This window comes from Tachysurus vachellii, chromosome 24 (genome assembly GCF_030014155.1).
Source record: "Tachysurus vachellii isolate PV-2020 chromosome 24, HZAU_Pvac_v1, whole genome shotgun sequence".
In the NCBI taxonomy this organism is placed as follows: domain Eukaryota; kingdom Metazoa; phylum Chordata; class Actinopteri; order Siluriformes; family Bagridae; genus Tachysurus; species Tachysurus vachellii.
The window spans coordinates 16595429-16610633 of record NC_083483.1 but is presented as its reverse complement, the minus strand read 5'-3'; the positions used below and the strand labels follow the sequence as shown (position 1 = coordinate 16610633).

Sequence of the window (15205 nt, the reverse complement as noted above, 5' to 3'; positions counted from 1 at the left end):
GGTAACACTGCACGTTCTCCATTTGAAACGGATCTGCATCACAAATCTTGTCATCCGTGCGGCCGTAGTTGGCCGTCTCGATCATGATGACATCACTTCCTGGGCAGCGCAGCTCAATAGGGTACCCTTCACATGCCAGCTCTCTCCTCATCAGACCGAAGGGCATCGCTGCTCTGCTTAGAGCTGCTCAGAGGGACGCAGACAGGAAGAGAGATATTTAAATCATTTCCTACATCTTATTCAAAAAGATTTACATAAACATTCATCTCTGCATGCTTTAGTAAAGAAACCAAACCTTGTTTCCTACAGTACCCACCTTGTTCCGAGGGGGTGATAGTACTCAGTGAGATGGCACACATCCACAATAACCACAGTGACACTGCCATGGTACTGGTTGGGGGAAAAGGGCGGGGCCAGGAGGAGTAGGCGGGCTTAGCGACTCGGATTCCCTCTCAGTTTATACAAGCTGAAAAGAGAAAGATAGAGAATGTGTTTCTGGACGATCTTATTGGGTTCCAACCTATTTCTGTCTGCCATTGTTACTCTTAGAAGCCATTGGTAGCACACACACACACACACACACACCATTCAGAGATATGATCTGATGCTATAAACGTATGTCACCTTGAACTACATTATTCAATTCCACTGTTTTATATTGAAGCCTTTTTCCTAAAATGATGCTCTAGCACACTTAATCTCTGCACTTCACTTCATTAGCACATGAACAGAGAAGAAAGAAACACAGTAATCTAGGCAGAACCGTGCGAAAGCAGTTAACAACAGCTAAAACAATTATGGCAATGTGATCAGTCTGGCCTTGATGGGCTTGGTGTCTGATTGGGTGTCTTGAGCTCGCTTACACTACACCAGACAGAGGTATTTCTTCTGCATAGCCCTGATGTGTGTAGGAACATTGGAGCAAATCATCTTGAGGGCAGAATTACAGTCATTATCTTGACCATCGACATTTGGACAACAGAAGTAAAGTGATTCATGTAAATAGGTTTGGTTTGACTGCAAAAATGTGACCTAAGAAAATGACTTGTGAACACTGAAGAATATTCTGGAATCCTGCAAACAAACACCTCATGATTCTAACTGTCATCTAAAAAACCTTAAATACAACTATGCAGGTTCTGTAAAAACGATCGGACTCAAATGGAAGCAAAAAAACCACATGACAGAACCACCACAGGGTCTCACAGAACCCTGCACACATCCGTCAGTGATCTCGCTGGTTCTTCTATCGGTTCCTGGTATCACTGTGATCCATAAATCTCAAAATGAATCATGTCAGTCCATTTTCTGTCACATTTAAGGTCACATTTAAGGTCTGCCAAGTTTCACCATGTTAATAGTTATGCGTATGACCTCACAAAAGACCTTGACTGCTCTGAATTCCATTCCTGTTTGTCAGGCCAACATCTATTTACCTGTCAAAAAGTAAAAGTCCCCACAAACCACTTGTCATTTTCTAACACTATACTTTAGCTTGGAAACATTGTTGAAACCCAATTTTCTGCACAGTTGCTTCAACAAGTAAATATAAACACCAGCGAAGTGAAAAAGCATTTTAAGGCTTCAGCTAAATGGACGTCCCTCAGATTTCAAAGCAATCGAGTAGCAGTCAAGTGTACGATCCAGCCGTGAAGCTTCACCTGTCCTTTTGTTCGGCTGTTTTTAGGATAATTAGTTCAATGGATTCTGGGGTCTGTAAATGTCTGGATGTTACTCTGATCTTAAGCTGACATGATCAGATCTCCTCTTTTGTCAGATCATCTCTTTATACACCAAAACTAAGTTGAATATCTGAACTCAGTTCATGCGACTCATCTGAAAGGGTCCAGTTTCATACAGAGTGCAAACTGACCAGAAACTTGTCTTTTTGGTCAACTGATCTATAAAAGTCACAGATGTGCTGTTGTGATGTTGCTGAACCCAATATGTTGAGGCCATCCTTAAAAATATTCTTGTTTGCCGTAACCCGACTGACCCTGTCAATTTAGGACAGACTCAATTTATTTTTTGTTTTGCTTTTCAGTAAGTCCGACCGACTTGCCGGTTGTAAATTTGCGTTAAAACTGCCCAATTTTTTTTTACTATTCAAACAACTAATACAAATTCTATTGTTCGGAAATCTATTGCACGAATCGATTGGACAAACCAACACCAGTTTCGAAAACGAAAATAGGAAATTGATTTTAACGGCTTTCTCTCGGAGCGCGTCCAGGTTTTTTTTTTTTTTGGAACACGTCACACAGCAACTGCAACTTCGGACACACACATAACAGCAAATAATACTTCTGCACAATGGTTCTCTTTTTACAACAGAAATGTGAACGGTGTGTTCGACTGAAGAAACGGGTTGAAGACCCAGCTAGTGACGTCACGATATGCTAATTTGTTTAAATTCATACCTACGTAATCACCATCACCAAAATTTAACTTTTTTTTTAGGCAAGGCAAGTTTATTTGTGTAGCACATTTCATACACAGAGGTCATTCAAAGTGCTTTACATAGATAAATAAAAACTTTAAAGGTGCCCTTCAACACAAAACCTTTTTACTTGTATTTTTTGATATGTGTTATGTGTCCATATGTGTTTGTGTTGTGTCGTGAATGTGAATACGAACTGTTACCTCCCCGGTCAGTTCTAGTCACTTAAAAGAAATAAGGGGAGAAATCAGGTCAGTTAGAAAAGCTGCTCAGTGTGACGTCAGAGTGACTGAGCTCATTACTATTCATGAGCTCTCCCACTTGAGACCGCGCCCCCAGAATTCGTGTAGCTCAGTGAGTTTCCTATACAGCAAGGATGGCTGAACGTCAACGGGCTTGTGAAGAAGCCGTTCTGCCACAATTCAAGGTGATTGTAAACAAAGTTCCTCTAGTCTAGGCTACTTATTGTGTGGGTGAATGAATAGTCATGCTCTCATATCCTAGCGGTTAGCCAATCGGAGCCAAGCAGCATAGCTCATTGAATATTCATGAGAACTGGCGCAAATCGAGCTGAGTCTTCCTGCAGGCTTTCTATACCACACTAGAATGGCTTTAAACAAGGTAACCAAGGCATTATTTACACAAAAATATGTTACAGAGTCCATGGTGAACTTCAGACATTACCACAAAAGTAATGAAATACGTGTGACAGGGTATCTTTAATAAAAACAGTTTAAAATATGTTAAAAAGAGTAAAACGAATAAAAGTGACGGATAAAAAGTGCAGTCAGTGTGAAGCAGCACAGTGCTCATTCAGTAAATGCAGAGTTAAACAGATGTGTATTTAATTGTGTGTTTTTACATTGAAACTTGAAAAAAAAAAATATAGACCTACCAACCGACCCTTTTTTTTTTACTGTTACTGCAAACCGAGATATTTTTAAGGATGACCTGATAAAGATCTCTTTCAGTACTCTTTAACATGGCCTTGTGGTCTAAATCACTGAATTAACCACTCGCTGAACAATGGAGTCAACAACAAGCAGCAAACTAGACCTTTAGTGAACATTTTTCCTGTTTTGTCTTTGTGATAAAAATGTGTTGGGGGGAAAAGTACAAAAAGTGTCTCTCATGTTAAATCTGCATGAGTATAAGAGGTCAGAATATCGCTGTTAATCACAGTTAATACGTAATGTGTAGATAATACACAGATGATTCATTCTGACGTTAATGAGCATTAGATGTGATATAATAATGAACAATATATTAATGACACATAAATGAATGATAAATAAAGACAACATGAATTCCATATATTATTATTTGAATTTCATGAACAGTCACTTTGTGGATATGGTACAGAATACAGCGAGGGGAAGGAAGTGTTGAAATATAATAATATATGTTATATTTTACACACACATTTATATATAGAATATGCTCAGATTTACACACTTATATATAGAACATGCTCAGATTTACACACTTATATATAGAACATGCTCAGATTTACACACTTATATATAGAACATGCTCAGATTTACACACTTATATATAGAATATGCTCAGATTTACACACATAATGACTTTTGAATTTGTAAGGTCTAAATTTGGACAGAATATATTTACTCATTAGCATAAACAGAGATAGAGTATGTTTAAAAGCACTGATGTGGAGAAAGTGTTTGGACACCACAAATTACACCACACATTAGCACGTTCTTACAGAGCAGTTACACACACTTACAGCTTGGAGATGTCTACGGTAAGAAGAACCATTTGCTTTTTGCACTACTGTGGTTTTGGCCTAATGTTTTCAGTTCCCTGAGGCTTTGATCATCCTTCTGATGGATTTGCAATTTCAAAATCCTCCAGAAGTAAAAGCAGAAGATCGACTAGTCAACACAACACCTTCAGCTTCTTCTTTAGAAACGTCTTGTTGAAACATTCATCTTCCCATAAATTCCTTTTCATAGCTGAAAGTCCTCTAATGTGTACTGTTGTGTACTGTTGTGTACTGTTGTGTGATGTTGTGTGATGTTGTGTACTGTTGTGTACTGTTGTGTGATGTTGTGTACTGTTGTGTACTGTTGTGTACTGTTGTGTGATGTTGTGTACTGTTGTGTACTGTTGTGTACTGTTGTGTGATGTTGTGTACTGTTGTGTACTGTTGTGTGATGTTGTGTACTGTTGTGTGATGTTGTGTACTGTTGTGTGATGTTGTGTACTGTTGTGTACTGTTGTGTGATGTTGTGTACTGTTGTGTGATGTGTACTGTTGTGTACTGTTGTGTGATGTTGTGTACTGTTGTGTGATGTGTACTGTTGTGTACTGTTGTGTGATGTTGTGTACTGTTGTGTGATGTGTACTGTTGTGTACTGTTGTGTGATGTTGTGTGATGTTGTGTACTGTTGTGTGATGTGTACTGTTGTGTGATGTTGTGTGTTGTGTACTGTTGTGTGATGTTGTGAGATGTGTACTGTTGTGTGATGTTGTGTACTGTTGTGTGATGTTGTGTGATGTGTACTGTTGAGTACTGTTGTGTGATGTTGTGTACTGTTGTGTGTTGTGTACTGTTGTGTGATGTTGTGTACTGTTGTGCACTGTTGTGTACTGTTGTGTGATGTTGTGTACTGTTGTGCACTGTTGTGTACTGTTGTGTGATGTTGTGTACTGTTGTGTGATGTTGTGTACTGTTGTGTACTGTTGTGTGATGTTGTGTACTGCTGTGTATTGTTGTGTACTGTTGTGTGATGTTGTGTACTGTTGTGTATTGTTGTGTACTGTTGTGTATTGTTGTGTATTGTTGTGTATTGTTGTGCACTGTTGTGCACTGTTGTGTACTGTTGTGTACTGTTGTGTGATGTTGTGTATTGTTGTGTACTGTTGTGTATTGTTGTGTACTGTTGTGTATTGTTGTGTGATGTTGTGTATTGTTGTGTACTGTTGTGTATTGTTGTGTATTGTTGTGCACTGTTGTGTACTGTTGTGTACTGTTGTGTACACTGGTACCATTAGCTGAGAAGTAGTTCCACATCATGATGCTCCTTCCTCTGTGCTTCAGTGTCATTATAGTGTTCATACAAACATCACTTCTTTCTCCAAATGACGACAACAAGCTGAAATTTTGCGCTTTTTACCTTTTTGCTCTAAAGAAAGTGATTTATTTAAATGCTTACGTACAATTTTTAGATGCACATCTCTATTTTTAGCTGAGGAGCTTTGCATGAGGTGTAATAAAGTGGCTGCAGTTCACTCTTTATTCCTCTCTGTGTAACTGCCAGCCTTCTCCACCATTTCACTCCTTCCTGGCTTCTCTTTTACTTTCCTTATCATTAGTCTGAGAATGCGTTATGGAATCGTGTAAGCGTGGTCTCCTGACTGGGGATTAGTTGCGGTCCGGTGAACTGTCCATCTGCATATTATCAAAGCGATTGTACTGACAGGGATGTTTATGTTCTCTGCTTTGGCCCTGTGGCTTTTTCCCTTCGAGTGTTATTTGTCCCTGAGACCCTCCTACACTTTCACCATAATTGCTACTTGCTCCATGCAATCTTCCATCCAATGCCACTGACTTTTCTAATGACACCAGGTGTAATTTGGCTTGGAGAACGTTTTTTTTTCTCAGCTTTGATATTTAGAACTTGAGTTATTGATTGTAACCTTTATGCATATAAACGGTTCCATATGAAAGTATTGCAACAGCAAAGTCAATAAAATGGCAAAGTCATTTTATTCTATACACTAACGATGTGGTTTAAGCTCAAAAGATGAATATAGAAAAGAAAATCAGAATTGTAGCTCAGAACATAGGACCAACAGGTATGTTGCACAGATTCCTTCAGTTGTTGTGTGTTTTTGTTTTCTTCCCCGTTCAGTTTCCTGTTCAGGAGGTGAAATGCTGCCCAGTTGGGTTCTGGTCTGCTGGTTGACTTGGAAAGGGTGTTTTAGATCATTGTCTTGATGAAGTTCCTCCTGGTTAATTTGGATGCATTTCTCTCTAAATAATCAGACAGAGTGATTCTGTAGACTCCTGAATTCATTCTGCTTCTGCCACCATGAGCTCCACCATCCAGTAATCCAGCAAAATTTGGTGAGAATGTTCCAGACGCACATATTCAAGCCCAATCCAGGACAGCACCACCACCATGTTTGACAGATGAGCTCATATATAATTTCTTTCTCCACACTTTGGCCTTTCCATCACCTTGGTAGAGCTTCATCTTGGCTCCAGAACTTTGTGGATCATTTCTGGATTTCCGGTTCTTACTGCTGATTAGAGGCTTGCATCATGTGTCATGGCCTCATTATTTCTGCTCTCTGAGTCTTCTTCCAGCTGTGTATCGTGAGACATTCACCCTGCCCTATGGAGGTTGTTGGTGATAGTAGTCACTGTTGTTTTTGGCTTTTTCTTCTGTCAACTCTTGGCTTGGTGTGTAGTTGTCAGAACTCCAGTGATTTCTTATCTGTTCATGAAATTGTGCAATGCCCCTGATTTATGTTTCCATCTTTTCTCAGCTTCAACATGGCTGAATTTTGTCCCATAGACAGCTCTCTGGTCTTCAGGTTGCTTTATCCTTCCTAACAACTGATACAGTCTTTACAGAAGAAACCCAAATTAAGAGTAGACATTCAGAGTAACGTCTCCAAATTTCCTTTTTACAGTAACTGGCTATTCCTTATAATGTCACCAAAGAACATTTTGCCTAAATTTGCCTAAGTAATTTCCCTAACACTGAGAGACTTGTGAAAGAAACTGTTCTGAAATGCATCGTAATAGTCTTGTCTGATAATTCCTCAAAATATCTTATAAAAAAAATCCACTGAGATCCAATAAACACACATCAGTACAATCAACACACATCAGTACCAGCTCAAGTTGGTACAAAGTTGTGAAGTGAGCCACCGGGTTAAATGAATATTAAAATAAGGGACTCACTGCTTTGCCTTCCATATATTTTTGTGGTAGTTGTGAAGGAGGAGAACTTCTCCACACTTTCTGATTCAATGGTAGGTTCTGAGCCATGGAGTTCAACCCAACACTGTTTTGTGTATTGAACTGCGTTTAATCAGCAGCACTAACCCTGAATCCGGATTAAACAATATTAATGATACAGTCTGGGACTTTAGCAATAACATAAAAATCGATTAGTACTGAAACATCAATATTTAGTCGCTCTCAAAAAAACAATCATAGATTTTTTTTCACATTGTAAAGCTGATTAACTGACTGAATGACTGACTGACTGATTAACTGACTGACTGAATGACTGACTGACTGATTAACTGACTGACTGACTGAATACTGACTGAATGACTGTGTGACTGACTGACTGACTGTGTGACTGACTGACTGACTGTGTGACTGACTGACTGTGTGACTGACTGACTGACTGACTGACTGACTGAATGACTGACTGTGTGACTGACTGACTGACTGTGTGACTGACTGACTGACTGAATGACTGACTGACTTACTGTGTGACTGACTATGTGACTGACTGACTGTGTGACTGACTGACTGAATGACTGTGTGACTGACTGACTGACTGACTGTGTGACTGACTGACTGACTGACTGAATGACTGACTGACTGACTGACTGTGTGTGACTGACTGACTGAATACTGACTGAATACTGACTGACTGACTGACTGACTGACTGACTGACACTGACAAAAAAATCCCAGAAGCCATCATCAGAAGTTCCTGGATAACTTCTTCACCTCTGCTACTGAGATTTAAACATTTCCTCTGGTTATTGTTGGTTCTGTTACTCCAGCACTATCAGGATCAGCCTCAAACTGGCCTTTGTTTGACTCCATTTGTCCATTTTACAGACACTTTGAGGAACATCAGCAGCTTGTGGACCTCCTTCTCTCCTAGAATTCCCACCTGCAACACCATCTTGCGTTTTGTATCAGAGGTGATAAAATTTCCACACAGATCTTTTTGTCACACTGTGTCCTTGACTCCATCCCACTGTGTTTGTTTTTCATGGCCTAAATTTTCACTTTCTGAATAAAATGCATGCTTCCCACCATTGTGTAACGATGTAGGAGGATTAAATGCTGGTGTTTAGACACTGCTGAAGATTCCCAAAGATGTTCAGAACCAAGAGAAACCTTTTTTTTTCCAGAAACAATATTTTTTGATGTGGTACAAACATCCATTCATCACTCACCAAAATCACACGAGAGATTTAACAATGCAGGAGTTCAGTTCTTTTTAAACCTTTATACACAGGCCGTTTATAGGCTATTAGGAAGCAGCCAATCAAATGATTCACATTCAGTGATGTCAGAAATACAGTATACTGTGTACATGTCACCAGATTTTTATTTTTTAACTGTTTAAAAAATAATATATCTTGCTTTGATGTTGAATTATATTACACTTAAGATTTTCAGATTTGCTGTACAGGATTATTTGAGGTTTAATTTGTTAGGTGCTTTTTTTCGAAGGCGGTAGAATAAACACGATATTAAGCAATCTGGCAACCTTTGACAAGCCATATACCTTTATGACTATAAACATTCTGTCTGGTGTCAGTCACAATACAACCCTGTGTGGATAAACACAAATGTTGAAATGTTAAAGTTGAATAAATGTCTGCTTATGATGTTCCTTCACTACGAAAGAGACATCATTTTTATACTTGCTGCTGCTGATGTTAATCTGTAGGTGGAAAGCTGACAACATTCCACCTAACATTCCATCTAATATCTGAGCTCATGGACGCTGCAGGAATGTACACATTTTATAGAGATAATAAATCTTTAAACACACACACAGTGATTTAATATGAGGACACTGCTCTTTTATGCTGTGCTTATTCCCCAGAACGCAACAGAGAGAAAGTGACAGATAGATAACATTTGGTGGGTGTGTTGTGTGTGTGTGTGTGTCTGTGTTTGTGAATGCTTGGAATGTGGCTCAGAAAAAAAAATGATTTACAGTCATCGGGCTTCGGTAAACCAAGATGCCGCTAGCCTTCAACAATGTCTCATACACACAAACACGCACACACACACACACACACACGTACACACACACATCGATCCACTGGTGCCTAGACTCTCTCTCTATGCACAGTAACCATAGCAACACTGCAATGAGGGCTGCAGCATTGCATTCAAATCTCTCCTTGTGTTTCGTCCTGTATGTGTCTCAGTCCTTTTAAATATTACACACAGACACACAAAGTAAATGAAGAGTGGGGGAGGGGTTATCAAATATCTATGGAAATTAAATCCAAAATTTGTTTCATGTTCAAATGGTTACATTTAAACACACACACACACACACACACACACACACACACACACACAGTGCATACCTTGCATTCAAAACACTTCCACAGGTGCATGATTCTCGTTCTCTGTTTCTCTCTGTCCTTCTGTCCATCTATCTGTCTCATCTTGCAGTCATGCTGATGCTCTACTCTTCTCCCTCATGGCTCCTCACTCTTTCCATTCTCATTCGCTTACAACACACACACACACACACCACACACACAGAGCTGCACACCTGTGGGTTCCCCAAAGGAAAGTCTCACACAAATAACACCTTCCATTCTAGTGTATGCAAACACAGGAGACTCTCTCTCTCTCTCTTTCACTCTCTCTCTCTCTCTCTCTCCCCCCCACACACACACACACACACACACACAAACACACACACACAGAATGCTGCAGCTGGGTATTTGCCAATTGGAACCTAATGTAATAATTATGAATAATAATTTAATAATGATAAGTGATGCCCTGCTTCGGTGTTTCTTCTTTCTTATTGTGTAGAATCTTGTGGGCGGTGTCCCAACATCTACTGCATCTAATGCTCCAACTGCTACTGTAAACACTCATGGGTGTGTCCTACCCTTTACTGTAACCTCTTGTGGGTGTGTCCCAATTGCTATTGTAACCTCTTGTGGGCGTGTCCCATTTGCTATTGTAACCTCTTGTGGGTGTGTCCCAATTGCTACTATAACCTCTTGTGGGTGTGTCCCAATTGCTACTATAAGCTCTTGTGGGTGTGTCCCATTTGCTATTGTAACCTCTTGTGGGTGTGTCCCATTTGCTATTGTAACCTCTTGTGGGTGTGTCCCATTTGCTATTGTAACCTCTTGTGGGTGTGTCCCATTTGCTACTGTAACCTCTTGTGGGTGTGTCCCATTTGCTACTGTAACCTCTTGTGGGTGTGTCCCATTTGCTATTGTAACCTCTTGTGGGTGTGTCCCATTTGCTACTACAACCTCTTGTGGGTGTGTCCCATTTGCTACTGTAACCTCTTGTGGGTGTGTCCCATTTGCTACTGTAACCTCTTGTGGGTGTGTCCCATTTGCTACTGTAACCTCTTGTGGGTGTGTCCCATTTGCTACTACAACCTCTTGTGGGTGTGTCTTAATTGCTATTTTAGTCACTTGTGGGTGTGTCTTAATTGCTATTTTAGTCACTTGTGGGTGTGTCTTAATTGCTATTTTAGTCACTTGTGGGTGTGTCCCAACTGCTTCTGTACTAAATGAACTGCCACAGTAGTATTAGCCCCAACTTCAACCTTAACCTCGAGTTTTACTAGAGTTTTTTGTGAGTGTGTTCCAACAAACACTGCAGTTTGTGGTCGTCGTCCAGCTGTAACTGTAGGTCCTGTAGAGTCTTGTAGGTGTAATAACTGTTACTCTACTTTATATCACATCTGCCACTCTGTGACATTTCAGAGGAGGCCTCCATTTTGGGCAGCATTAATATTCCTTGGAATGTTGGGAATTACACTCCTACTTGAATTAATGACCCATATTTTAATTAAATATTATTGCAAACCAGAACTAAGGCTGCTGTTGTACATCAGCAGTAATGTTCTGCACCAGCAGCTGAAAGGTTATGAGATCAAATCCTAGGACCCTGAAATGCTCAGATCAGTGCTTTAATGGGATTTGGCCTGTTGTTTTGGGGAAAAGTTGCTTCCCAAATGTATAGAATTCATTTTATTTTCTGAATCCCAGAACCCTGTAGAAATACACAGCACAATATCCGTGTGTTGACCTCCTGTCTACAAGAAGCTGACGTTTTAAGGACACGTAACAGCTAGAGAAACGTTTAACGCTCCTGCATAGAGGGAGAAATGTGTGTTTTAAAACACTGAGCAGACTGTTTCACAATTTAATTTTGCTTTATTTTATTATTACTCCCTTGTGGGAAGGCTGTAGAATACAATCTGATCTGCACTGTACTATTCCTGAACCCTGCAGTGCTGTGAACCTCAGCGCAAGGTGGGAAATCTATAAGCTTATCTAGATTGCTTTTATTTTAAACCACCCATGGAACTCACAGAACCTCGTCCAATATCTGTATCTTAAAGCAATATTTTCCTTTAGCTACACTTTCTAGCCCACTGTGTCAGTGCAATCGGCGCTAGGCTTCCTTAGCATTAGCAAAGAAAACAGGCTAACAATTAATATTAATATTAAAGAAGTAAATAAATTCATTAATGTTAGCAAACTTACCTCAACGCGTTAGACAAAGTTCATGACCTCTAGTGAGGTAAAGGAGTAACCTCATATTCAATGAGTTTTTAATTATAATTTCTCTGAGGTAGAGCCAGCGGCACTCATCCTCACCTCCTATCTTCTAACTGGATTGTCCATCCTCACAGGTACAGCGATATTGTGTCGCATGAGATCAAATCTGGGGACCAATTTAAGCAAATCCTGATATATGTTTGTCTCTGTTTTTTTTCTTCTATGTAAACATGGAAGTTGATTGGAGGTGAAACTGAACTGATCAGACACTAAACAGAGGCTTTTTGGTTGATGAAGGAAAAAGTTGCGCCACCTACTGGGCAAGCGCGCTTCTTTCGTATCAGGTATGACATACAAGCCGACCGAGCCTTAAGCCCTGCTGTTAACACTCATTAATTCTGTACACTGATGACTTAAGTCTCAAAATGTCCCGAGACAGAAAGAGAAGTTAAACACATACAGAAACAAACCCAAATAAATCCACAGACTGTACAATTAGATGTCGTGACACGAGGGAGGCTGGATAAAAAGAAATGAACTGCTGGAATTCAAACCAGACGATGGCCAATGGATAATCATCATCTCACACACACACACACACACACACACACACACAACATAATGCATGGCAGTAGTGGGAGAGTAATTGCTATGATTAAACCCCCTGTTGATTTCTCTCCTCCCTCCTCGATTCACGCTCTGTGCTACAGGCACAAACAAACACACCATACTCATCAGTGCTACACACACACACGCACACACACACACACAAATGTCTTTCGGTTCTTTAACTTTCATACAGTATAATAGATGTATTTTAATGCTCCTCAGTATGAGATAGAAACTATGTACAGAACAAAACACACAATGTATTTGGTTGATACACACACATACACACACATACACACACATACACACATAACAGTGTCCATCTGTCTTTTTCACTCCTTGCCTTTTATCTGTCTGGCTGTCTGTCTGTCCACATCTGTATCTCCTGCATGTGTATGTACTGATCTACATGTGTTTGTCTGGTCCAGAGGTTGGTGTTATTCTTGGTAATTTGTACTCCGTAGTTACACTCTGTGTGTGTGTGTGTGTGTGTGTGTGTGTGTGTGTGAGAGAGAGAGAGAGAGAGAGAGAGAGAGAGAGACAACCCTGACCACCTGTCAATCATCAGCTAATTACACACAATATGAAGGCAGTTAAATGTTTTGAATGGAGTGGCACTTCTCTCTCTCTCTCTCTCTCTCTCTCTCTCTCTCTGTCTGTCTGTCTCTCTGTCTCTCTCTCTCTCTCTCACACACACACACTCTCCCTCTCTCTCTCTGTCTGTCTCTCTACATCTGTCTGTTTCTCCATCAATCTTTCTCCATCTTTCCTTCTGTCAATACATAGATAGTGTGTGTGTGAGTGAGTGTGTGTGTGTGTGTCTGTCTGTGTATGTGTGTATGTATGTGTGTATGTGTATGCGTGTATGCGTGTGTGTGTGTGTGTGTGTGTGTGTGTGTGTGTGTGAGGTCGTGCTGTCTCCATCTACTGTACCTTTCTCCTGTATCCTTCCTCTCTCGACCTTAGCATGCGTTGTCCATTATCCTCTTCCTCCTCCTCCTCCTCCTCTTGTCTTTATTCCTTCTTCTCTCCTCTTTGGGCTCGAGCGCATAAACATTAAAGTTTAATAAGCCGCCATCTTCCCGGTGCGCGCGCGCTGCCCACAGTGTAAATTCCCCACCTTACGGCATCAGGGGGGTGTGGAGGGGTGGATTTAATGTACAATCATAAAATATATGTATATAAACGTGTACAGATTTCTATAGATTTATATGGATAGAGGCTACAGCGCAAAAATAAAATAATATAAAAACCCTCTTTAGTCGGCCATTTTAAATAGAGCCAAAAGCATAACGACGTGTCGGGTTCCTTTAGTCCACCAGATGTGTCTCCAGCTGTGTTAAAAGCCTGGACATAAAACACTTATCTTTAAATAATACAAAAAAACATGGACATTAACGATGCGCCAAAATATGAGGAAAATCACCCAATCTGGCAACACGGAGGTGAAAAAAAATAACGGCGGTGCGAGTCAGAGAGAGTATTAAAGGTGATCAGTCCGAAAAATAAGAGTCTGAGGATAAAAAGGTGTCAGATATTTGTGGGGAGAGATGATGCTGATGCTGATGCTGATGCTGAGGATGATGCTGAGGATGATGCTGAGGATGAGGATAAAGATGCTGGCAGGAGAAAACACATGTCGCATTAAAAACCTCCTGCATCCGGAATATCATCCACAAGCGTCAGCGACTCCTCCAGGGTTTCTACAGCACAATACAGACACACAACAGCTGTTCGGACTCACACACACTCCTGCACGCATTACACATTAAGGTGGAACCCACGCAGATGCGCCCTCATTAATGATCTGAGATCAGAAGAGCTATAAAGTCACTAAGCTCAGGTTTACTGACACTGATCTGGATTCTCTGCATGCATCATCCGCCCAGGTCTGTCTGTCTGTCTGTCTGTCAGTCTGTCAGTCAGTCAGTCAGTGTACAGACACAGACGCATCTCTGATCCTCCATCCGGAAAAAAGCTCCAGCTTCCATCACCAGAGATAAAATCATCATCATTCTCATCCTCATCATCATCATCATCATCATCACCACCAGATCCTGATCAGCGTGTAGAAGAAAACAACAGGCCTTGGGTATCAGGACCGGGTCCAAATTCACATCTCAGTCCATGAAATCGTGTCCGTGGTTTCGGCATTGAGGCTCCTCGGTGCGTCTGGGATGAAGGGTTGCCAGATTGGGCATAAACGGCGTCGTTCACAGGGTTGCCAGGTTTAAGATAATGGAATCAGTTATGCAGTGGTGTTTTTTTCCTAAAGCTGATACTACGAGCACACACACACTACACACACACACTACACACACACACACACACACACACACACCACACCCACACACACACACCACACCCACCCACCCACACACACACACACACGCATACACACACACACGCATACACCCACACACATACACACACACACACACACTATACTCATATCATGTCAGTGTCGTGTCACCCAGATGATACGAGCTCAGTGCTGGCACAATCATAATTATTATAATTATTTTAATAATAGCAGACATCTTTGGTCTACAATGTTTGATTATTTTGATCATCAATTTGGATGTGTTTTGTACAGTCCTTCTCTTGTCATCATTCATTAATTAACTGGTCAGAGGTTAT

General features: G+C 40.6%; 1 protein-coding gene across 5 annotated transcripts in view; it reads right to left on the bottom strand.

The window, feature by feature from the left end:
• Positions 1-13970, bottom strand: part of LOC132839573 (adhesion G protein-coupled receptor L1-like) — a 38783-nt gene extending 24813 nt beyond the window's left edge. For all 5 annotated transcript variants that reach the window (XM_060860608.1, XM_060860610.1, XM_060860609.1 and 2 more), the window contains exons 1-3: positions 13499-13970; positions 317-466; positions 1-183 (exon numbers count right to left, since the gene is read on the bottom strand). The exon at positions 1-183 is cut by the window's left edge and continues 31 nt beyond it. In XM_060860608.1, coding sequence (XP_060716591.1) covers positions 1-183; positions 317-386 — 253 coding nt within the window. In that variant the 5' untranslated portion in view covers positions 387-466; positions 13499-13970. The remainder of the gene's footprint in view (positions 184-316; positions 467-13498) is intronic.
• Between the last annotated feature and the right edge of the window lie 1235 nt (positions 13971-15205).